This window comes from Macaca nemestrina, chromosome 6 (assembly GCF_043159975.1).
Source record: "Macaca nemestrina isolate mMacNem1 chromosome 6, mMacNem.hap1, whole genome shotgun sequence".
Classification (NCBI taxonomy): Eukaryota; Metazoa; Chordata; class Mammalia; order Primates; family Cercopithecidae; genus Macaca; species Macaca nemestrina.
In genome coordinates this window covers 92,880,743-92,907,685 of record NC_092130.1, presented here as the reverse complement: position 1 = coordinate 92,907,685, position 26,943 = coordinate 92,880,743, and the positions used below count along the sequence as shown (strand labels likewise).

Sequence of the window (26,943 nt, the reverse complement as noted above, 5' to 3'; positions counted from 1 at the left end):
ATGTAAATATAAATTCATAAAACAAAACAAGAACTTCACGTAACCTTATAGAGCTCTATAGATAAAAGAAATGTTTATGAGACATATAAGAATGCCTAAGAAACATGAACAAAGAAAGAATCTGAAGGAGATTTTGGCCCAGTTTTTCATTTATGGAAGCCTTGCCTCTTAGCCATAAATCATTTTTCCTTTATACCAAATGCCTGTAAACTAGTCCTTGTATAGTTATGTCACATCAGGGATTTCCATGTTTCTTTGACTTAAAATATGTAGTAAACAGATAGAACAGATCAATCACCTAAACTAATCGAAATTCTGCAATATCTCCCTACTACACTGAAATAAGGCTAATACCTTTTAGTATGACACCTGAAGCACAGCAAACTCATACACTACATTTGAACATATCCCTCTAGCAACCTTTACTCAAGTCATGATTTTCTGCATAATATTCCCCAGATTGTCACATAGCACCTTTGATCAGGCTATTCCCTGGATGTTTAGTCTCTATTGAAAGCCATCCTTCTCAGGTCTAGCTCAAAAGCTATCTGCCCCAGGTGTGTTTCTCAAGATAATTAATGGATTCTTCCTCTGACCACAGTATACTGAACTCTTCCTCCCTTTAGTACACATCAACAATTTGTTAGATAGTTACTAATGTGCTTTCCCCAACAGAGATTTACTGTTTCACAGGCACCAGTTTTGATCATCTTTCTGTACTCCTAGTACATAGTTCATCTAAATGCTCAAAAAGCATTGAAATGCACAGAAATATAAGCTGTAGGCCTTGCTACCCACTCTGGGAAATCACTTAATATTTCAGTATATTGTTGTTTTCTCCCGTTTTAAAAAACACCTGGTTGATGAGAATGAATAACACTATGAAATGAAACACCTTCAGCTTGAAAGAAGGTGCATTTGAGGTATTGTTACTATGATTCATGGTATATTTTATACTTGCATTTGTGGACCCACTTCTTAGAGGTAGAAAAAAAATAGATGTAATTTTTATGTTCTTGAAGTATCATAAGTTGCTGCTAAATGTTAACACAGTGGTAACGAACACACGGAATACAGAAAGTCTCCTTCTTTGATATGCACCTTAAAATAGTGGTATTTACACCTGAATATTTTTAACGTTTTTGATCTTTTTAACCAGCTTCTTAATGGAATGTGCATGTTTTTTACTTATCAGAATTGTGAGCTAATTTGAACTCTTCACTAAATTACCCTTTCCTCTGACCATAAGGAAGAGTCACACTGAGTTCTCACTTGTCTGCTTTTTAAAATGACCAGAATCCTTTAAAAATGACTTGTAACATTAACCTTGTCCCATCCCATCTGTTACCTGAATCCACGGCCATCTGTCATTTTCTGCAGCTGTCCACGCATTTATAAGCCCCTTCTTATTAAGACGTGCATAGTAGGGATACCATTTTTGGAGTCCAAAAAGAGCTCGGTGAGTAGAGGAAGCCGTGATTTGCTGGTTTGATATAATTCCACCTTCAATTCCCAATGGGCCTGAGCATTCTGAGAACAAAAACAGGAAAAAGTATGAACATATTCGAAATAATGCATGTACAACATATGTCTTTAGATTTGATAGGATTTTTTTAATTTTTTTATTTATTATTATTTTTTTTTTTTTTGAGACGGAGTCTCGCTCTGTCGCCCAGGCTGGAGTGCAGTGGCCAGATCTCAGCTCACTGCAAGCTCCACCTCCCGGGTTTACGTCATTCTCCTGCCTCAGCCTCCCAAGTAGCTGGGACTACAGGCACCGGCCACCTCGCCCGGCTAGTTTTTTGTATTATTTTTTTTAGTAGAGACGGGGTTTCACCATGTTAGCCAGGATGGTCTCCATCTCCTGACCTCGTGATCCGCCCGTCTCGGCCTCCCAAAGTGCTGGGATTACAGGCTTGAGCCACCGCGCCCGGCCAGGATTTTTTTTTTAATGATTTGAATTTGCACTACCATGCCATTTACTCCTCATCTCCTTTACAGATCTGTTATTGATCTCTACATTAAGGAAACAATTCTTGCTTCTCATGACACTGTCTTCTTTCTTAGCTTTGAAAGTAGTCACTTTAAATAGACACTTCCCTTCTGCATTATGATTCTGGTGTCTGTACTGATAGTTTTTTGTTGTTGATCACGTCAACAAAAGCATAATGCTCTTGAAAGGCTTATCTCATATTTTATTTTCCTGGAGATTAGCATGCCTCAGAAATTATAAGCTCTCAACAAATATCTTTCCATCCATTATTTCTTGGTTATCATAAAGCTGAGTTTTTGTCAGTCATTTTTGTATTGATTTAGCATTTCTCATGTCTATAAACTTTATAACTTAAATTTTTATAGCCACGATCAGTTATGCCTCCATAACAAAAGGGAAATGGGTAAATCTGTTAACATTTTAAAATATTATTATAATACCCCTGATATGTTATAAATTATAAAATATATGTAGACAAATTATTTTTATAAAGAGAGCAGGTAAACTCTTTGACAACATTATACGTGACAATGTGTCACTCAGTAAATCAAGATATTAAAATACTTATTAGCACTTTAGTCCCAAATTCACAATTCTACATATTGGGCTTCTGCATGTATATCTTTAAATTTGCAACTGAGAAACTTAAGAAAATTTTCCGATGAAATTTTAAAATACTAAGATTAAAGCACATTATGCTCAAACGATATGTTCTCAGATACCAAATGTGTTTAGTTTTTCAAATTACAAATGGAGGTAAATCCATCTTTAAAAATTACATATATATTTGTATTATATATAAAATTATATACAAATTCTTAATTGCTTTATAAAATTTCAGCAGAAGGTACATTTCTTTTAAATTCAGTTTTGAAAAGTCAGAATAAGTAGGGATATGATATAATGAAAATATTTTCTTAATTTCATTAACATTTCATATACTATACTGAATATTTTGCCAACTTAGATTTGTATAATATATACGATAATTGTATTATAAAAATATACTACAATAATTTATCAGAATTTTTGAAAATAAGAAAGAAGTTCATTGCCACTATTAAATATCAGTATATGCACGTCAACTTGATTGGTGATTATGACCAAGTACATTTTAGATTTTAATTATTATCAAAATCCAACGGTTGTCAGTAATTAAATGTTTACACTTAGATTGAGGTTGAAAACATGAAAAAAATTAGCAGACGAATTATAATATTTTTGAAAGTTAGGAAGATATTTCTCATTGTTAACCATGTTTTTAATTGTCATAAACATGCTTCTTTTTCTATTCCATGCTCAGATAGTAAGTAGCTCTGACGGCTTTCAAATTTTTAAATTTTTTTTTATAAAGAAGATAAAAATATATGGATGAGTAATTATCTTCATCAGACTGTATTAGTAAAGACAATATCAATACAGTATAAATTGCATCTTTGCCATTGACAAAAAGTTACTTGGTATGATAAATTTAGATAATAAGATCTTTTTTTAACATGTAATTAAGACTGTTTAGCACTTTATGAAGGTACACTATATCTCTTTAGAATCATTACATTAAGAAGCCATTCATTAGTAGAACTGAAGTCTTAAGAGCTGCAGATAATAATCTGGTTTTCACATTCCCAAAAACTTAATGTTAAAAGTTCAGATATTAAATCTTTGGACCCTTATTTTGCTTTCCATTTTAAACTTCAAGATCTTTACAGACTTCATAAACGTACTAAGAAACTTTCATGATGACACTGTGATTTTAATAATGGCAGGAGCCTAGCTTTTTAATAATATTGTCATCAAAGGGGTCTCAAGCATCTTGTCCTTGGTTTGTAAAATGTTTGGATGGAGAAATGAAGCAGGCAGGGAGATCTTTTATTGCAGGCCATTTATTGTAGGCCAGTAAGTAGACTAGCAGAGCTAGAGAGCCAGAATTGATTAATGAGCTGTAGGACAGACTTAAAAATAACTCTGTGCCATTTAGTTGCATACCTCTTAAGACCTTATGCTGAATTAGATATCTTCACAGAATTTGTAACTATTTTAAAACAGAGAGTACATCTCAAATCACAATATCCTATAATTCTACTTCATTGGTTAATCTATCAGCCTCCCTTTAGTAGCTAACATATCAGGAAACCCATTGGCTCTGAACTGTTGTATTATCATATAAGTCAAATACCAATGAGTGATTTTGAAAATATATATGCGCAACTCACTCTGCCATAAGGCTCCCAGTCTTTGCTATGCCCTTTAGTCCTGCATATTAATTCTTTCAAAAAAAACCATAATTCAGGCTGGGCACAGTGGCTTATGTCTGCAATCTCAGCACTTTGGGAGACTGAGGCAGGCGGATCACCTGAGATCAGGAGTTTGAGACCAGACTGACCAACACGGTGAAACCCTGTCTCTACTGAAAATACAAAAATTACCTGGGCGTGGCGGGATGTGCCTGTAGTCCCAGCTACCCGGGAGGCTGAGGCAGGAGAATCGCTTGAAGCCAGGAGGCGGAGGTTGCAGTGAGCAACCTGCACTGTACTCTGGTCTGGGTAACAGAGTGAGACTTAATCTCAAAAAACAAAACAAAACAAAAAAAGCAAAACAAAAAACCCCCCACAATTCAAATAATATATATTGACATGATATATTTATTTAGGGCTATATCTTATACAAAGTATTTTTGCATGAGCTATCTCATTGCCATGATGTAAAATTTACAAGTATTACCAGTCCTTAATTCTATATTGTTGCTTTAAACAAACAAACAAACAGAAATATTCCCCCAAAACCCAATTTCCAACATTTGCATACCATACTCTGTCACTTACATATATTCAAAAAAGGCCACCAAAGGAAGCATGACTGTGATCGGGGTTCTTGAGTGAAGTGTGAGTCTGTGAGTTGTCAAGGTACTGCTTTGAGTTTCTGATTCTGCATTTTCCTACTTTTTAAAATTGGGGTTATGATGACACTTAATTTATCAGTTGTGAAGAAGATAATAAAAGCTTTGCTTTGGGAACTATAAATTGCTGAAAAAATAATGAGCTTGGTTCTGTAAGGTTATTTGCATGCTTCTCTTTAGAGGACCTCAATTGAGGTAATCCTGGCTTTTTAGCCCCCTTTGAGTAGGAGCGATGTAGGTCTCACTGTTATATCCTTAGATGCTCATGGTGGCTTGTACACAGGAAAAGCCCAATAAATATGCACTGAACATTGTTATGGGGGGCTTTTTTCCTCCTAAACAGTAAAGTAATAAGCAAATCCAAGCCTTAGATTTATTTCACTCTGCAAAGTTATCACAACAGCAGATTTTCTTCACTAATCATGTGGACCACAATCAAATGGATGTCATCACAATAAAAGGTTCAAAATCCAATTTCCTTTTGCCTGTGCTATCCACTTCCCCAATGTTCTATTAAATCCAACAGTTATAAAAACCAGTGAAGGAATTACAATTCAGAATGCAAATGATTATACACCTAAGATTAAGTGACCTGAAACAATTAATAACAGGATACTTAGAAAGATAATATGAAAATATACATTGCTTTTACTATCAACAAATGAGAGAAGATATATGAAATGATATTTGATGAAGTAATTAATGTCAGATGAGAACTCTGAAGTTTGAAAATTGTACCTATATGTGTTTTCTCATATAATCTTTGAAATAATACTTCAAGAAAAAAATGTTATCAGGCCTATTTAATGAATTAGAAAAATTGTGAGGAGGGAAGTTAAGCTTGCAAAAGATGACTCTAATTTAATGTGGAGAGTTCAGTAATTCTCCAAAATTTGACTCAGATCTTTTCCTTCTGCTATATTATGTGAGGCATCCATACTTCCACATCCTAGGGGAGGCAACAGGAACATTAACATGGAATGAACATACAAGATATCACTAGTAACATTCAGGATGTAACAGAGCTTTCACAAGTTGGGATCCACTATAACAGTACATGACAATGTATGGCACTGATATGGTATGTCTCTGTGTCCCCAACTAACTTTCATGTTGAATTGTAATCCATAGTCTTGGGGGAGGGAACTGGTGGGAGGTGAGTGGATCATGGGGACGGGCTTCCTCTTTGATGTTCTCATAATGGTGAGTTCTCACGAGATCTGGTGGTTTAAAAGTGTGTGGCACATCTCTTTTCACACTTTCTCCTGCTGCCATGGGAAGACATGCTTGCTTCCCCTTTGCCCTTCCCCCATGATTGTAAGTTTCCTGAGGCCTCCCAGCCATGCTTCCTATACAGCTTGCAGAATGGTGAGTCAGTTAAACTATTTTCTTCCTAAATGACCCAGTCTCAGGTAGTTCTTTATAACAATGTGTGAATGAACCAATACAGGCATTCAGTCACAGAATTAAATACCTAGAGTTTATAGTGGTGTGTGTCTCCTACAAATAAAATACAATAAATACAAATAAAATGCTACCATATTACCTGCCATTTGTATTGTTTATTTACCTTTCATATTTATTTTTAGAAGTAATTCCCTCCACAAATATTTATTAAATGTTCACTAAAATTGAAGCTTGCTGCTAGATACTGTGAGGAATATAATCTTTACCTACAAAGGGGTTCTCTATCTTGTAGGAAAACAGAGGGGCACTCATAAACACGTGGGTGAGTTGTGGACCAGGGAAGTACTGGACGTGGTTTGAGCACAGAAGTAGATTTTCACATCTCAATCTAAAATTAGCCTGATACCATCACCGGCCTATATTCCGCTTATCTAATATGGATAGGCTAATTCCATTCTTATTAATTTACTGACCTCTAAGTATATGCTCATCCATCCATTACTCCATCTGTTCATTTAATTCAGTTTTGAAAATATGTGTTTTTTGAAGCCCTTCTACATATTAGACACTTTTCTAGGTAGTGGTGACAAAGGGATAAATAAGGCAGAAAAGGTCTCTGCTCTTAAAAGATTCATACTCTAGTGGAGAGACAAATAATAAACAAACACTTAAACAAGAAAATACCATGAAGCGGTATATGCTATGAAGGAAAAAAAGAAGGGTGAATCAAGTGTGGGTGTCAGGTGATCAGAGATGGTCTTTCTGAGAGGCTACACCAAGTCTGATCTCCGAACAGGAAGAAGGAGCTGGCTATGTTTACAGTACTGGTTTCCTGAAGGGGCTTCAGTGTAATGGGGAGACACATAGAAATAAGAACACTTTTATATAATATGGCAGATGTTGTGATGGTGAATGCAGAAGATTCAGTGGGAGAAGAAAAAAGGGAATAATAACCTAGCATGGGACTCTGGAAATGATTCCTGGAAAAGAATAGGAGCTTGCATAGTGGAGAGAGGAGACAGGATAGATACAGGCAGGGAACAGGCTGCTCTGATGAGGGAATTAGAGGCAGTTCAGTATCACAAGATCAAGATGGGTTGGTGGGGGAATGGTTAAGAGATGAAGTGCAGAAGTAGAAAAATACTAGATTATTTTGCGGAAGACTGTGATGATAGAATTTGGTTCTGTTAGTGATGGGGAGTTTTTGAAGGACTCTATGACCACATTTTCATTTAATTTAGATCATTCCCACTGTGCCATAAACAGTAGATTTAAGAGGGGACAAAACTATGTCCAAAGAGTGAGCTACTACAGTTGTCCATGTGAATAATAATGCAGACCTGAAAGAGGTGTGGAGAAGAGGAAGAGTTTAGAAATATTTAAGAGGTAAGCAGAACTAGTAATGATTAGATGCAAGGTAGAGGAGAGAAATGGAGTGTCTGAGTTTCAAAGGCTCCAGAGAGCAAACATAGGTGTTTCCTTTCATTGAGATTGGCCATGTTTCACAAATAACACCACTGGACCAAATTCCTCTCTTAAATTTTATCAAAAATCATTCTTGCTGTTGGATTGAACGTGGGAGGATCTGCTTGTCTTGCCTTCCTTCTCTCGCTATACTGATTTTGGTGGGCTACTCTCAACATCTCTCATATCAACCAGGCTGCAGGGATAGGATTGAGATGTGAAAATCTGCTTCTATGCTCAAACCACATCCAGTACTTCCCTGGTCCACAACTCATCCACATGTTTATGAGTGCCCATCTGTTTTCCCACAAGATAGAGAACCCGTTTGTAGGTGAAGATTATACTCCTCACAGTATCTAGCAGCAAGCTTCAATTTTAGTGAACATTTAATAAATATTTGTGGAGGGAATTACTTCTAAAAAAATAAATATGAAAGGTAAATAAACAATACAAATGGCAGGTAATATGGTAGCATTTTATTTGTACACTTCATTTTTAATTAAAAATCATTTACACTTACACGATCTCAAAGGTACACAGATATAGAGGCCTTCTTTAGCAATTGTTTATATGCTGAGTAAAGAAGAGCACTTATTTATTACTTTAAAAAAATGTAACTGGTAGTGGTCTGAGTCTCTTCTCTTTCAAATCGGTGCCACACAGCATTACCAGGTATTTCTGAAATTCCCCATTGTTACCTCTAGAGAGGGCATAGTGGCAATTCGATCAATGCTGAATACAAAAATAGAATATGGTAGTAGAATATGGTAGTCTGCATTTCCTGTCTGGAAGATCTGTGTTTATGCATCCTTGGTATTGTGCTTGCTTTTGTCAGGTACAACAATAATCCTAAATTAATGAGTCCATTCAACATTGGCTACCAGAGGATTTCAGGCATCTTTTACGTAGTCATTTAAAATAACTACATTGCCTGAATTGTCTGAGTAGACTGGAAATGCCTTCTGACCTGACACCCTGCTGTTCAGACTAATACTGAGCAAGTGAGTCACCTGGCAGGTTTAGCAGGAGCAGCTGGGCTAGCTGGGGCCAAACTTCAAGTGCCTCCCCAGAGCTACTTTTCTGCTTTGGCCAAGTGGGATGTGAATAAAATAGCTTCAAAGTGGAGTCCTTCTCACTCTGCAAACTCATTCTCTGGAGTGCGGCAAAGAATGGCTTCTGCATTTTATTGATCTTGCAGCTGACAAGTAAGCAGTGCCTCAAAATGTCTCACATCTTGTTCCTGAGTGTGCTGATTAAGCCTTTCAAATAAGTGAGATGCACAGCTGAATCCGTAACAGGAATGTACTGCTTTCATTTGTTCTATCTCAATATCCAGACATCTTCAGAATGAAAGGATTTCAAATTAAAGCCATGTAAGAAACAAATCTCCTTTAAACATCTCCAGTCCTCCCTTTCTCCAAGCATCTCATCTTATACGAGTGAGTCCTCTGCTGTGCTTAGTATAGTGTGATATTTGTGCTGAATGCAAGGACTGGTGAATGGATTAGTGATGACCTCCAGTACTGCAGAAATTAATGCTGATTCAAATATAAGCTTTCCTCTGTGCCACTTGGACCACAGCCTTTCTTTTATTCCTAGCATTTGTTTTATTTTAGAGTTGTCTTGAGACCAGGCTTTAATTGGTGAGGGAGGGACCAAGGTCACTCTTTCTCACGCTGTGAACTGAGGGTTAATAGGAACCCTAAAGGTTTTTTGTTTTTTTTTTGTTTGTTTGTTTGTTTGTTTTTTAATGAGTCTTGTCAGCTAAGCCCCCCATGCATTTGATTTGATTTCGCTCAAGGCTATCATTTTTCTGGTGTGTTAGGAAGTTGTATCAGAAGAAAGAGGGCAAGGGATGGAGTGAAAATGGAAAGTTTAAGAAAGGGTGATTCAGGAACAGGGCCTGAATATTCCAGTTCAGCTGTAGGAGATGGGGAAATGGCCAAAAAGTTTCCCAGATACAGAGTGAGAATGTGAAGGTGAACATGCACCACACAGCCTTAGATTCACTTACTCATTCCCAGACTCCTGCAGAGTACCCCTTGGGTGTCAGCCTCTGGTCATGACACTGAGAATAATCATCGTCAAAGGAATGAGAATGAAAATTCCACTTGGTGAGGTTAGTCTCTCTCCACACTGAGCGATTGCGTCTTTGTATCAAGGTATAAACATTACATACAGTCACAGTAAACTTCCTTAGGAAAACCAGTAATTAAGAAATACTCAATATTGTTTTCAAAAATTAGTTAAACTTACTTGGATTCCATATAAAATGCATGTGTACTTTAAAGAAAAGGCTGTTTCTTCCTATCAGATGGGCAGCATAGCTTAGATAAATGCTAATTTTCCTCACAATTGTGAATATTGTGATTCTGTGATATTTTGCTGGGAAAACATTCTCTCAATTTTATTAGGACCTGTATTCTATTATTTTCCATACTGAAAGCTCAGAAGGTGTCCAGGTTAAATGAAGAGGAACAGCAATTTGTGCTTCTTTTTTTTTTTCCTCTGAGATAATACGCTTCTTACAGGTAGAGACGATGCCTTTTGCATTATTTAGGTTTTCAAAGCACTTAGCACAGTGCTTACAAATGGGTAGTTCTCAATATTACAGGTTAAAGTAAACTAAAACAAATCATTGCTTTTTGGAATTACTTTTCTTTCTTTTTTGAAGGTGGATTAGTCCTCTGAATGTAGATATTATCACTGAAGGATTCAACATACAGGGAGGGTGTTAAAATCAGAAATGCTTTCTTCACTGGCAGGCTTAAAAATATATAAGCATCAGCTCTTAGAGGTAGGGAAAATACTATGTTTGGAATGAAAACCACATTTATAAAGTCACAAATGCAATTATCAGCCATCTAGCGATTTCCTTCAAAATGTGGCTATGTTTTCTTCACATTGTGTGTTATCTCAAGCCAATTATGATATATTATCAGTTTAAATTAATTGTTTTCAATTCAGGAAAAATGAAGCCCATGAATAAACTAAACTATAATAAAAAATTATCTATTAATATTTCTCAAACTGATTTGTGAGCATATTGATGCAGAATAATGGTTATTATTTAAATAGTAGAGCCTATGGACTCTAGCATTCAAAGGCCCAAATTCTTATTGAGATAATTCACAAAAGTTGACAAAATCTAAGATGATTATCCTCTTATCACAGTAAACAGTTGTGCTGTAGGACAACAGAAAAGTTCACGGTAGTTTGCTTAAGATGCATTCTTTTAAAATGGAAGAGTATTTGGATTTTTCAAGTGGTAAAAACTATGTGGATTGATGAGACATTTGTCTGTAAATTCAAAAGCCTGAAATTCAAAAACCTGTAGCTGTACACCTGTTCTTGCTTTCTGACAAAACATATATCTACATAGGAAAGAGCTAAGAAGGGTATAATGTTAAGGTTAAAAAGCTAAAAGAGGGACTGAGTTGCTTGAAGTAACATGAGTCAAATACAAAACGTTAATATTCAAACAGTGTTGTGTAGAAGACAGATTCCCACGCTTTTAAGTTATTTATCTGTTTTAAGATTTTTTGGCAAATGCACATCAAGCTAAGTGCCCTAAGGCCTTTGATGTTTGGTTATAAAGCAATATTACTGCCGTGTCAGGCACTGATTTTTATTTGAGAGATAAATCATAGTTCCAAACCCAGTTACCAGCTATATCTAGTTATTTCGTTTTCTGTAAAATGTAGTTATCTTTTCTTCACACCGGATGTTAATTTAGGTCACGTATGAAATCTTAGTGTTCCAGAGGTCAAAAAAAAAAAAAAAAAAAAAATCCAAGAGATGAAACAGGAGGCCATTGAGGGTGCCAAAAAAAGACATACTGAGCTTTCTCTGATACTAGTACCCTTTGAAAAGTTGTGGAAGAAATGACAGAGAGCAAAATGGATCCTAGGAAAGTATAGTAGATGATTTGTTCATTTGAATTCTACAGACATCTATATTATGCATTTACTTTTAAAAATGTAAGAACGTCTTTTTCATTTAGAAGATAATAGGTCATACCTGCATAATCAGAGAAGTAATAGGATTGGGTCAGGGACCTAAACATTCCTGCAATTAATTTCCAAGCCTGCTCTCAAAGTCACAACCTCAGCTGTGCTGTGTTTCGTCTTTCCAAATTAAAAAAATAAATTGCCAGCATTTCCAGTATAAAGTTAAAATAGAGGATGAATTCTTGATAATATGCATTTACTAACTGAACCTTCCTACAAATAAAATTGCCACAAGTGTTTTAAATATTGTATTTACAGTGGCTTTGGTAATCCTGAAAGGAATAATTCAACATAGAACTTTAAACATAACAAATGTAAAGCTACTAAAACAAAGGATGCTTTACTAGTCTTATAAAAATATATCTAGAAGGATTTAATCGGGTAACAATTTTATTATAAACCTGTTGAAGCTAAGCCAGCTTTTCATACATTATCTCTTATTCACTAGAGATTCATACTGGAATGAATATGGATCAGCCCATTGAAATAGGAAAGTTGACTTCTGTTTCTTTTCAAATTTATTATATGTAACAACAAAGTATATGCTGACATTATATAGTATCCGGGTTAAATGCTTATTTTTGTTGAACAATATTTGTAGTAAAAACAATATACAGAATTTGCTGATACTACCCAATAATACATACATACATACATTTTAGACAAGTGAAACTATTTAAAAATATTAAATCTAGATTTAAATCTTTAGCTGCTGAAATGGGTATGGAATATTAGCAGTGTTCAACAAATTTATCCCATAATGGGATAAATTAGTATTTTCTAAAATGTTGCAGCAGAATACTTTATTGCTATAGGGTTTGGCCTAGTGATTAAGTAAATAAATATACTTCTTATAAACATATTAAAAACATATGACAAATACAAAGTTTTAAATAATCCTATGCTTGTCCATTATGAAGCAGTAAATTTTGAAAAAAAACAGCCAAAAATAGAATTACCTGCTTCCCTTAAGCTTTTAAAGAAAAGAGGACTTAATACTTTTTTTTTTTTTTCATTTTGGCTTTATAAAAAAGACTAATTTCTCCAGAAATTTTCATTCTACGAATGTTGGCTAAGTCACCACTCTAGTATGTTAATTTATGGGATGAACCAGGAACTAGGTAGGGACTATAAAGTCACAAACATAAAATGATGCATATTCATTATCACAAAATGAAAATAACAGAATTAATTTCATTTCTTAAAAATTCTGTACAAATGAGAACAGTGACTGGATTTTCTTAGAAATCATTCTTTTTAGTCCAGTGCTTCAAAAACCAGTAAATGGATATTTTTTAACTTAATAGTCTTATGGATACAGCAGCATATAGTTCTTCCTTTAATATAAAGGGAAGATCAATTGCATAAAAATACACAAAGCAAACCAGAAATGTAAATTTTACCTTACATTAGTAAGAAAGTATCTCATTAGTTTAACATATTTCTTTAATTACTAAAATCCTCTTAAACTACAAAAAAAAAAAAAAAAAAAAAAGGAAAGATTATGTGAGTGAGCTAAAAATTGCTCAGGCAAGGGGTTATGATAATATGTCCTTAGTGCTTTCATATTTTGAAAAGTTATCAGCTCAGCTAACTAAAGCTGCATAGATAAAAAGATAAAAAGAAAACAGAATCATACAGTTTATATTTATAGATTAATTAGATTAATTTATAGGTGTACAACTTCATCAGATCATACAATTTACAAATGCAGGTAATTTAACTGGGAAACAACTATGGTAACAAGTATAGTATAGTGGTAACTTATAATATACACAAAGCACCTTATTGAGTCTTCACAAACTTTCTATTATATCAGTTTATCAAAAGTGTCCCTCATTGCAATTTTGGTTAAGGACATGAAGGCAAATACAGATGCAAAAGTCTCTATTCTGAACAGAACCCTAAAGAAAAAGTGTGTCCTACTTCATGGAAGCATTTGAGTTGTGATGCCAGAAAGTTTTGAGTTGGAATTTCTACCCCACCACTTAACAGCTATGTGGCTTTGGGGAAATTGCTTAATCTTTCAGCAGCTCCAGATTAATCCAGTAGTGTACACATTTTGATGCACATTAGGATTACACAGGAAGCTTTTAAAAATTCCAATGCCAGGTCACATCTCATACAGTACCAATTAAATTAGAATGCCTTGGGGTACGAGCCAGACATATATATTTTTAAAGTTCACAGTGATACCAATATACAGCAAAGTATGGGAACTGTGCTGGTTAATCATGTGTATTCCAGGGAGAGTAACACCCATCTTACGGGTTTGTTTCATAAGTTTGAAATAATACATGGTTAGCACATAGTAAACTATACGGCAACAGACATGCCTTCAGGAAATGGTAGCTTTTACATTGTTGTTGTTTTACTGTAATAAAACAAAAATAAGAGATTAAAAAGTCGTAGTTGGAGGAGACTGACCTCTTTTACTACCTGGAGACACGTGTTTTAAACATCTGCTACCAGTTCAGCCATGTTTTACATGCATTCGTTTTTTTTTTCACAGAAATAAAAATGGAGTAGAACATCTACTCCCATTTTCCATGCAAAACGTTATTCAATAATTGAATACATACATAAGCACAATTATTAATCATGAGCTGTTACCGAAAATGATTCAAACTATCACGCCACTTGGCATCTCCTTAATACCATATTTATCATCAGATATTTCTGTCACCAAAGCATTCAAATTGTCAGATAAAAATCTTTGCCTGGGGGAAATATAAACTATGGCTTCTTGTAATGAATGGAAATGAAATGATTCCCCACAGTATATTGCCAGACTCACTGGAAATAAAAATAACTAATTAAATCATCTTAGTTTAAAATAGGTCTGGGTCTGTCAAGCACTTTTCTTCATTGTGGTGCAAAATGAGGATGTCCTGTGGAAAACTTTCATATTAACACTTTGATAAACCAGATTACAACTCTGAAAAGCACTTTTATAATCGAGTTTTTCCCCCCAATTTAATATCTGAGTAATCGTATCTTTAGGATAAACGGAGATAAAGTTTTACCTGCTGGCAGTTTTGTTGGACCAATCAAAGAAATCTCATCTCCTGAAGTCCATAAATGAGAGTAAAGTAACAAACCATTTCCCCCCAAATTGAATAATACCTGATTTCTGTATCCTTTTTTTGTTTGTTTGTTTCATCATGACTTATATTTCCAATCAATTTGAGAAGAATGTTAATATTCATTGTTTCCAATTTCTAAGGACATAAAGGGGATATCTTGGGAAAAAAATTCACAAAATGCCCCGTGGTACCCAGCCAACTCTTTTCATAATCTGTTTTTGAGATTTTTAAAAAAACTATGCATAACTATTGGTTTCTTATGAAGTATCATACTTTTTTCAGAAAAAAAAAGTATGGTAAATTCAGGGATTGCACACCTTTGCACAAGAGTTGTCAAAAGCACATGATAAGAAATTTCAGGTGGTCCAATAAAATATTCTGGCTCTTTTTGTTTTATTTATAGGAGTGTGGCTTATATTTTGATACAGAAGTCAAGCGGGTAGCAATATCCACTTAAAATCTAAAGAATGGAGTGATTATTCTTACTATATTTGCATCTTCCTTCTCCAGTCATCAACCTCAGCATTGCCTAGCACTTGGCTGACTAGTGGTTGAAGAGGAGACAGATGAAAGGAAGCTTGATAAAATACTACTTTAAATATTTTATCATTTTTATAAAGATTGTTAATGTAACGCCTGGAGTTTAGGACTCTGTTTCCTTACTCCTTCAGATGACACAGATGCCGTGGCACGAAAATCATCTAAAAAGAGCAGTTTTTCCATTGTCATTATTAATTACTTGTCCATGACTAAAAATTCTGTTTTATAAATAAAATTAGAAACTCCTAACCTTCCTTTCCATTAGTTTTGTTCTTGGGTATATCCAAATGTCATCCTGACTGGAAGTCAGCATTTTGAAAGTGTATCAGTAGCATTAGAAAACAAAGATAGTTTAATCACATGAAACCAAAATGTCCTTATACAGGTCTCTTTTTCATAAAGACACGGGTCGAGTACTATCTTTTTAAGGTTTGACTGCACACTCTGAAGCCTGTTTGGGGTTAGAAATGTTAAGCACTAAGTTAACAAATATAAAAAGGAATAACAATAACACTAAACATCTGTGTTCCTAAAAGATCTGTAATTTCAGTAGAAAGATTGCCACTGAGTCCGCATTCATATATACCAATGGGTAACAGTGACAGTAGGGAGGGGACTACTACAAAATGAAAAGTAAATCAGGCTCTTTTAATGATTTAGAATTATATTGTGCTATTGTCTATAGTATACAGTATACGGTATCTGTACCATTAGTTCATTAAGGAGGTGGATCTTCTCTAGTGATTATACTCTGGTGTACATATGCTGAGCAATCCTTACGAGTCTGGGTCTAACCCTTCCAACTTTGTTTCATTACTATCTACATAGTTGCTGAAAGTGAGAAGTCAAAATGCTGATAACTAATTCAGAAGTTTCTATCTGGAAAAGATTTTAAAACAACAAAAATTAATATTTTAAGTGAAGTTGTGAATAAATGGTATTAGTTATATCAGCTATTAAATTATGTGCTAATTTGACTGCTTAACTCATTCTCCTATTTGTCTCATCTAGTCAATTCTGTTGTAGCCCCGAATCTCACTGCCTGTACTACTGCCTCCTTCTTCTTAATGGAGTCCCCTTTATTGATCCTATACACTGCACTCAGAATAAACTTCCCAATTATCTGACCAGTTCACCATCTTAGAAGATACACACACACACACACACACACACACACACACACACACACACACACATATATATATATATATATTCAATATTCAATAGGTTCCCATTGGTCAGAAAAAAAAGGTCATCTTCTTGGCTGCTTGAAATTTACCTTCTAGCAATATCAAACTGCAAACCTTAGACTGAATTTTATTTAGATGACAGTGTAGGAAATATTTTTGTAGCTCACGCCTCTGTCCTTTTCTTCCCTGTCCCAGCGTTCCCCCAAACTGAGTTAATTGTGCCAATCCTGGGGTACAAAAAGACTCTAAGCATATGTGTATCACAGCACTTGGCATTTAAGTATACCTTTAATGGGCATTTATATATTTATAAATTTGTCTTCCACATTAGATTATAAATTCTTCCAAACAACGGTTATATCTGGGTCCTGTCCGATAAACGGGCCCATCCCTTGCATCTTCTAAAGTGCCTGGAAGTAACAGCTGCTCAAAAACATCATTGATCAATTTAATTGAGGTGAACACAGCAGACAGTATCTCCCTCTAGGGTGGTTCCCTACCTTGCAATGCAAACTCTTGTAGCATTTTACCCATTCTCACCTCAAGTGCACTTCACTCTGGTATATCTCCTCATCTAATATCTTTGTCTTCTGAAACTAAGATAAGTAATATCCAAACGTGCTGATTCCTTTATTTAGGTGAACCATCCATACCTCTTTCCTGCTCCCCTTCCAAAGGTATGGATTTATCTTTTCTCTCACAGGCCTTCCTAAAATATACAAATGAAGCCTGCACATACTTACTGCAGAGAAAAATATGTCAGGCATTTTGGCCTTAAAACAACCCCATGAAGAGTATCTTTATTTCCAATTGTAATTGAGGCAATTGAGACTCAGAGAGGTTAAGTAAATCCCCTAAAGTCTTAGAGCCAGGATTTGAACCCAGGTACATCTATTACCAACGGGTCATGATAAACATTGTAACATGATGCGGTGGAGGTGTTCTGTTTGCTGCATATGCCTTAAGGAGTGCAGAGAAACTATAAAAAATAATGAGCAGGGCACTTAGATGTCATGTTTATAAAGATGTAGAACAGTGATCTAACTCACTTTGTGTTCTCCATCACCGTTGTTCTGCTGTGGCTTTTGGACTAAAGGTTCAACATAGACTGTTATTCATTCAACATTTAACTGATATTTACTGAGCCTCTTCCTTGTGCAAAGCAGAAGTATAACGTTTAATGCTTTTGTTTTATAAGATTGAAAGTGATTTTACAGCTGAAGCAGTTTATTAGAAACTAAAGTCAGAATAATTTTATAATGAGACATCCGTAGACACGGAACATGCTGACCTGCCTACCTCAAGAACTTCTATGACCTTATTTTTCCTTTCTCTCACTGTGTATTTTCTCTCTACAATATTAACTATGTTCACATTTCCTCTTTTAAGAAAGCCTATTATGGTATAGTGCATTCTTCTCTGTTTAAGAAAATGCCTCAGGATAAATTGTGCCTCAGGATAAAATGCCTCAGGATAAATTTTCAATGCTAACATCTTCAAACATGAAACTAGCATCTGGGCAATTATGACATTAGTCTGATTTAGCATTAAAAGGTAAAAGTTTATGTATAAATTTCAAAATTTTTATCATTACTTTATCAAGAACTTTGTGTCCCAACCACAGATTGTTTTTGTTGTTGCGGTTAAATTTGTTTCTAATAGTCTTGTGTTTTATGTATGTACACAACAATCCTTAGAATGAATAAGCAAAATACCAATTAAACATTCATATATGCATAAACTTGGATTTTCACTGTATATTTATCTTTTCTATCATATTCATTTTAATGTAGAGCCAACGTTCATTATCTCTGCCAACAGATTAGAAAGTAAATTGAGTAAATTAAATCAATTGATTGATTATGTTTACTCCACACACTTTGCAATCATTTGAAAAGTTAGTTTTAACTCCCATTTCTCAAAAGCATGACTAATTAATCACATGAATTATTAACTGAAATATGACTTTTATAGGTATTTACTTCTCTCTAGTACTTTATTGTTAAGGTAGAGTACTAAAAAAAAAAAAACAACAATAACAACAAAAAAACCTCAGCAAGTAATAAAAGCAGCCTTGTAGACAATTTACTTGTCTATCCAGCTCCTAAAATTTCAAAAACTGTATGTACTGTCATATTCTTGGAAGTAGTGGAGGTGTGACTAGAGTGAAAAACAATAGTTCATTTTTACTTACATATTGTTCAAAAGTATAAGACCAATACTATGCAATTTTCTGCTATTTTTTCTTTTATAAAATTCAGTTTAAACTTGGATTAAATGTATCCAGTTGCCTGTTCATTATGTTTAAACAAGTGATCATCTGCTTCCCAATTTTACACCAACCAAAATAGATAACTTAGGTAACTTTCTCCCTAATGAATTCTTATTAAACTCAAAGAAATCTTAGTCACTCAACTGCCTGAAATTATCAAATGCCCAACTTATCCAGGTATGCATAAAATACTCATGCAGGTATTTTAGGTGTTACCAAGGAGAAAAGTAAGTACACTGAAGAAATAATGTCTGTTTCATTGACAAACTTTAGATCTGAAAAGGGATTTGGCCAATCAGATACAAGGGAAGACACACTGTAGAAAGAACCAAGTAACAATATGTAAACATTATATGCATAGCCTCTGATGGTACGTTACGTGTGTTGATTAAATGAACTCCATTTTAGAATGAAATAAAACTAAATAATTTTGTGGTTCCCAAGTATTTCTGTTCAGATATGGAATACTTTTGTAATCAGAAAACATATGTTTAAGAAAATATTAATGGGCCGTTCAAAACAAGTGAAATGTCAACAGTTCTCCAAGTGATGAAACGTCAACAGTTCTCCAAGTGAAAACTCTATCGGAGATGTTATTTCCCCCTGCTAAGTGGCACAGAGATGTCCACTAGAAATTACTTGGTAGATAATTGTGCATTAGAAAAAATACTTTATTCTTATCATATTGGCTTATCAACTTCATTGGACAGAATTTTATGTATTACTTTGCAATATTGTTAGGTTAATAATACTGCTACCCAAGGAACATAAAAAAATAGTTTTACTTTTTGTGATTAGACCAAATACTAGGACACAGTTAATAACAGCTTTGTGGGAACTTTTGTAGTGTTTTGCATAATGAATGAATTCACCAAAGCTCCTGTGATAAAATCTTCCTGACTACTCAAAAGGTTAAATGTGTATAAATAGATAATATTTTCCTATACTATGAAGAACATTTGAATAATACTAAATGAATTGTTTTCCTTCTCAGGAACACTTATAAACTGACTGCTTTTTTGGTGTTAACCTTTTCATGCACAATCCTTTGAACTACTTATTATTAATTAAGATGAGGAATATTATTAAATTTAAATTCATCACTCATGCAGACAAGGAAGCAGAGTAAAAACAGAAAGAAGCAAAAGTTCTAAAAGACGGTGGGATCTACAAATAGGAATAATGCGAATGAGAATGAGAAAGCGAGGCAGAAACTCAAGTAGTATGTAAGCCTTCATCATAATGTGGTTAACATACAAACTTAAAAATAGTCCTCATGTTAGAGGTAAACTGAGTGGGTCTGTTTTCTTGGAATCAAAAATACTAGATAAATGTATGTCAGAGCAATATTTCAAGTGACTTAATATCAGGGATCGTGTGTCAGTTATTTTGATGTTGGTCTCATCACTTGCATGATGTTATTGCCACAGCCATTTTGCAAATTGTCTAAGTTTTTAGATAAGTCATTTCCATTGTTTTAAAATTCCAGTTTGACAGCCAGAAGTCTGTGAAAGCTTAACTTCCTTAAACAAAGAAGGTCAAGTAGATGATAGTGTCATATATGTCCGTGAAACATACACTTCCTTAAATAACTCTAGGTGTGAGTGCACTCTGATACAAGAATGGAACTAAATTAAAAAACATAATTAAGAATGTGTTTACTGACAGTACCTTGATGCTTTGAAACTGATGTTCACATTAACTAGAAATTTCACTAAGTTAACAGGCAGACTTTCTCCCTCCCCCTGCCCCAAGTACTGAGTGATCCCCATTACTTTATACATAATCCTATGATTCTGAACAACTGGTGTGTTTTGGTGAACTCTTATACCAGCTGCATTATTCTAAAGTGACGGTGTATAAGGTATTGGAAAACCAAATAACTAAATTGATTATGAAATTTTACATGGATACTAATCAGTTTTAAGGAGACTGAAAAGGTTCAGTTGAATATGCTCAATTTCAGATAGCAGCCCCTGAGCAGCAGGTGATGGGGAAGAGGATGTGGGGATGAAGAGGTGGTGGTTGCTCTTTAGTTTACCTCTTTTCCTTTGTCTTTTAAATGTGGGTTAGTGTCCACAGGGCAGGTAATTTAGAATACATCATCTCTCTCTAGGTTACTAAGTGTCTAAATCTGCACAGTTAAGGAGAAGCAGGAATGAATTCAATAAAAGTTCAACCCTGCTAGTAAGACCTCTGTGAATACAATGACAAAAATATTGCTTACAATTTCATCATCTGCTATTTGACTTACATGTTTTTATCATGGAGCTAGAGAACAAAATTCAGCAGAAAGGCCAGGACTGGACATTCAATGAAAATGACTCATTGACAGCTTTTATCTCCAAAAGCTTCACCCACATTATTTTGGGAGAAAATGTCTTTTGAAACAGATAAACCATTAACTCAGGTTTCTAAACCTTTTTTTTTTTTTTTTTTTTTTTTTTTTTTTTTGAGACGGAGTCTTGCTGTGCCCCAGGCTGGAGTGCAGTGGCGCGATCTCGGCTCACTGCAAGCTCCGCCCCGCCGGTTTCACGCCATTCTCCTGCCTCAGCCTCCCGAGTAGCTGGGACTACAGGCGCCCGCCACCTCACCCGGCTAATTTTCTTGTATTTTTAGTAGAGACGGGGTTTCACCGGGTTAGCCAGGATGGTCTCCATCTCCTGACCTCGTGATCCGCCCATCTCGGCCTCCCAAAGTGCTGGGATTACAGGCTTGAGCCACCGCGCCCGGCCTAAACCTTTTTTATAGTATGGACCTTTTTGTCAGTCTGGTGAAGCCTAAAGACCCTTCTCAGAATAATGCCTTCAAACATATAAAATGAAATACAAAGAAATTGAAGGCAATCATCAAAATATTTAAAAATATGTGATTTATCAGTGTATATGCTGATCTATTAATACATTAAATAAGTAGTAGCAGATCTATAGTTTCATATTAGTGAAAAATGTCAGTGATATTTTACATTTGTGACGTATTATGTGAAATGAAAATATCTGTGATTTCTATTAGTGACAAAAATCATAGGTACTGCTAACACTATGATTGGTTGTTGCCTATATTTGTAATTGATGAAAATTTTAAATTTCAGTCATCTATTAATACAAATAAACAGATGATTTTTTGTTTTCTCATCAAAGGACACTTCTGTCTACCTATCGTTTGTGGTCCTTACCTAGGGTTAATAACCTTGCATTAAGCACTTATAGAGTGGGACTGAGAATGCCCTTATATTAATCCTTGTAGGAAAGTGCTAAGGTTCTGAAAACTATTAACAGTGGTAGAATCCAGAAATAATTCTATTGGAAAAGGAAATAGCATTATTAAGTTACTGTTAAATGAGTATGAGGCAACATTTATATATCAAATTGTCATTTCAGGGATGTTTACAAACTTTTGTGTCTGCCCAAGTGTACCAGAGAAAATATAAAGCGGATTTTCTTTTCACCAAACCACCACAAATATCTCTGGATTTTTCAGAGCTAAGAGCTGCGGTTTCAATTTTTCAGTGTTTCGTAGTTAGATAATAGTGCTGAGTATTTATAGGCTTCCTTATATAACTATAGTTCTATCCATTTTTCTTGTCAGAATAGTTTATTTTCTGTCCCTGCTCCTGTTTTCCTTGAATTTTAGTATTGGATTTACTGACTTTGCTCTGGCTCTCCTTCTTTTTATAGAACCATATTCCTCAAGTTCAATTTATTTTTAAATTGGATACTTTATGTTTCCATTCCCTTTGGAGCTCTAAAAAGAACGTGTGTTATTGACCAGATAAAGCTATTAAGGTAACTATCATGAAATTTATTTTTAGGTCTTTAGTCACCTTAATGGTTCTCTGGGGTTTAAGATATGCTTAAAGTAGAGTTCACCATAACCTGGGAGGAGCAGCCTGTGGCTATTATTTTCTACTCAGCACCTGCTCATTCTGGAACACTTGCAATCTGGCATTCTTCTGTACACCCACACAATTATGTAAGGGCCATTAATGGTTTTAGCCTCCACATTAAAAGTATCTTTTCTTAGGCCTATATTTTCTTGACCAGTTTCTATTATGGAAACACTCTTTTCCTTGCTCTAAGTCTGTATTCCTCTTCTGTTTCTTGGATTATCCTTTTATTTTATTTTTTTGTACCTTTGCAAATAGAACTTATTTTACCTGATTTAAATTTTCTCCTTAGCCATTTATACTTTTTACTCTCTTACTTTCTCCCTTTGCAATGCTATCTAATCTTATTACTTTATCATTCTCATCTGACCCATAAATCTGAATCTTTGTTAACAATCCTTCCCTTAACTACGATCTGCATTTTTGATAACTAGCTGTACTATCTTATCAGGATATCCCAATTGCACCTAAAATTCCATATGCCTAAGCAGTGCAAAAGGTTGCTGTGCCCTCATTCTTCAGTTGAAGAAGATTGCTTTGAAGATGGGAACTCAAAACATGTATTTGGCTTTATGTCTTACATGCTGCTGGAAACCATCACTTCCAAGGGTGCTGATTCAGTTGAAAACTGCGGCTAGGGCCACACTAGCTGTTGCTGTCACTGCCAAACTCAGCTCCATAGTTGCCAGTCAAGTTTTATTGCAACCATTTGAAACCCTTGAGAGCTCAGGAAATCATGCCATCATTTGAAAAATTGTGCACATTTGATGAAAGATCAGGAACCATCTATATTCTTTCTTCTCTTCTGAGAAAGTTTATCTCTGCTGTTTAGCAGTGTGATAAAAGCGGAAATCCCGGTGGTTTGTGCTATAATTTCCCCATTGTGAAATAACCAATTGAGCCTCACTCTGACAGTCAGGCCCCAAATTTCACCTAAGTACCCAAGAATGCTGCATTAACATGTAGAAGATATTGTCTGGCCCACAAATTACATTTTAGCAATGTTCCAACTTCCTAGTCCCAGGATGACTTCTTTACTGGTAGTTTCCTAACAGAGAGGTTTTTTGTTTTGTATATATTTTATTTGGGTTCTCCCTCTGCTCTTTTTGTAAGGGTGAGGGGTGGAGTGATAGCTGAAAAGAGTGATATTTTCAGTTTGAGAAAAATGCAATATGTTTCAATCATCCACTACAGTTCTAAATTTTATGAGAACTAAATCAAGTTATGCTGTTCTCGAACTCCCTTGATGTCTGAGTACTTCATCTTTCTTTGTCTTTGAACTGGAAAATATAAGAGCAAGTTTTAGCCTGGAGAATAAATACAAAACTAAATTATAATCCCTGGACATATACAGTTTAGCACATAAGGGGAACGTTGAAATAATTTGAAAACAAAAAGGTCTTACTGAATGTTTCAGTAATTATTTGCAATTAAATACAAAACTGCCAGGTAATGAGAATATGATTCAATTTGTTGGAAGTATTTAACAAGTCCTACATGGTCTATTTGAGCATTTTGCAGATACTTGTTTGTCTTTTCTTTACTACATTATCGCTTTAAGGTACAGTAGGTGAACCTTCAAAGTGTGATAATTCTGTACAAAACTGTTGTGTAACATTTGGAAAATATACCCAGAGGCACCTGACTGAAGACAGAACTTCCATGTCAGACACAAAAAATCTAATTTGCTTTCGTTATTGAGTCAATTTTTTTTGTGTTTATTGTTTCAAAAACTTCATCCTGTAATAACATTGAAATCATTTCTTTCTTTATTGATATACTTGCAGTGTTCTGGATTTTCTTTTTAACTCACAAAAGCATGTTTTAAAAGAAGTGAGAAATTAAGTTAAAACAATTGTATGTATTCAAGTATATATGGTTACAGTTATTTGTAAATGTATCCCATATGTTTATAGGTAGATTTTAAATGTTATGCTCCTCAGATTTACCCATAGTCAACTCCTTTATTTATTTATTTTTAATGTTCACAAAAGGTACCAGCCTGAGGCAATCTGTCCTTCTCCTGTCCCACTGGAGTTCTGGATTAATTTTTATTTTATGTATTTCAAGCAAAGTAGAACAATCTTAAGTTAAATTAGCCAATGCTTTCAAAGACAAAAATCATTACCAAAGTACCCTGTTCAAATTTCTACAACAGAGCAGATATTTGTTATAGGAAATACTATAAGATTAAAATTAAATATTTATTTTTCTTAGTTTCTCTTTGATTTCTTGTTACATTTACAAGTTAAAATATATTCTGATGTTTATCCCTCATGGTTGCACAAAAACATATTTATAAGATGAATTTTTAGTATATAAACATGGTTTAGCATGGATAGATCACAACCCCAATTGAAATTTCATGACTCTATTGTTAAGGCCTAAAAGATAAGATGTACTAAAGGTGCTATCACATGTTGGTTAAATAACACTCTTAACTCATCCACTAAATATTAAGATTCTTAAAGACAAAGGATCTGTTTATTCTTGAGGATAAACAAAGGATCTGTTTATTCCTGAGGATTCTCAAAGGATCTGTTTATTTATCATTCTCTTTATAAAATTCTTATCTCCACCACCCCCTCCTCTTTCTATTTGAGTACATACTACACATTCTTAAGGTCTTAGCTTAAATGTCACTTTCCTAAATCCCCCAAACAGAAAAGGCTTCCCTGTCATAGGCTCCCTCTTTTTTGCCCTCATGGCACTTACCATGTCTTATTATTAAATACATACTTCTTTTTTTCTCTGTCATTATTCTGTATATGCTATGAGAGTAGAAACCAAATTCATTTCAATTACCATTGTTATCCTGGCTTTAGAGGGTGATACAATTTGTTGAATGAATGAGTTTATTCATGTATGTTCTTATAACCTTATACACAGTTATGCTAAGAAAAGCTCAGTAAATATTTGTGGCTAGTTTATTTGATCATATAATTGAATACATTCACTATATTGTAACATCAGACTTAGGCAGTTTTCTCATAAAACTTATGTGTGCTTTCATTCTAATTTTCACTTCCTTATAGACCCTTTTAAAAAAATAATTTACTTCAGAATTTCTCTATGTTTTCCTTTTGTCTTGTCACATCTGGATAGGAAAGAGTAGGATTTTCGTGCTATATAATATAAAACTATAATCTCTGACCACTTTTTTAGAAAATACTGGAATTATTCATTCTCCTCTTGTCATTCACTAAAATTACTGCAAACATTCATTTGCTTGTCATTCACTAAGATACCTGATCAAATAACAGTGACATCTTACAATAATTGCAAACATACAAAGAGATAAATCAAATTGGGTGTTTGTGGTTCATATGTTATGATAGCCTTTTATAAAAAAACACAGCAACTATCTCCTCTAATGATTTTGGGTAAAGAATATGTATTTAAACTTATATTAATGCCACAGGAATTCTTAAATTTATGTATCTGTAAAACATGGTATGCAGGCATTATACCTAACATCTACACTGCTTGTTCTCAAGGACATACACTAATTTACTAATGAAGGACAAGTTGTTTGCATAAATAATAAAACTTAAAATCACACAACATTATGACAAAAGAAAAGGTGAGATACACAGGTATTATTTTTTCAAATAACTAAAAAAAAATCCTATGTGTATACATTTATGCAGTTATTTCCTTATTTATAACATTTATTGACCTAGGTGTTTTATTAGGTATTTTACATATGCTATGAATTTTAATCTGCCCATCAATATATATACATCAAAAGATAGTATCAATTCCATTTGCAGATAAAAAATCTGAGGTTCAGAAGGGGCAATGTACTTGTCAGGACATATAGTTACAAACAGAAAATATTTAAACTTCCAGTTCTATTTGAATGCAAAGCCTGCACTCTTTCCTCTTACGCTGTTGTCACCTGCCAAGGCCACTCATCAAGTGTAAGTGTTTTTAATGTGTAGCATTTAATAACAGCATCCCTTTACCCTACAAGAGACAGGATCATATCACGCTTAGGGCTGCAGGCTCTGCAACCACAATGCCTGGGATTAAGGCCAGGTTCTGAAGTTTACTAGCCAGGTCAATTTATGCAAATTATTTACTTACTCAATAGCTCAGTCTGCTCTGTAAAATGGAATCAGTAATAAAGAGTACCTACTACAAAAAGTGCTGAGAGGATTAAAAAATCAATATTTAAAGTACTTAGGAAGGTGATT

The 26,943-nt window shown here is 34.5% G+C and overlaps 1 protein-coding gene across 1 annotated transcript in view; it reads right to left on the bottom strand.

The window, feature by feature from the left end:
- The window catches only part of LOC105475034 (EGF like repeats and discoidin domains 3), a 456,215-nt gene that overhangs the window by 160,793 nt on the left and 268,479 nt on the right, over positions 1 to 26,943 (bottom strand). The window contains exon 6 of the mRNA XM_011729971.3: positions 1,349 to 1,530. Within this exon, the coding sequence (XP_011728273.1) occupies positions 1,349 to 1,530 (182 nt within the window). The remainder of the gene's footprint in view (positions 1 to 1,348; positions 1,531 to 26,943) is intronic.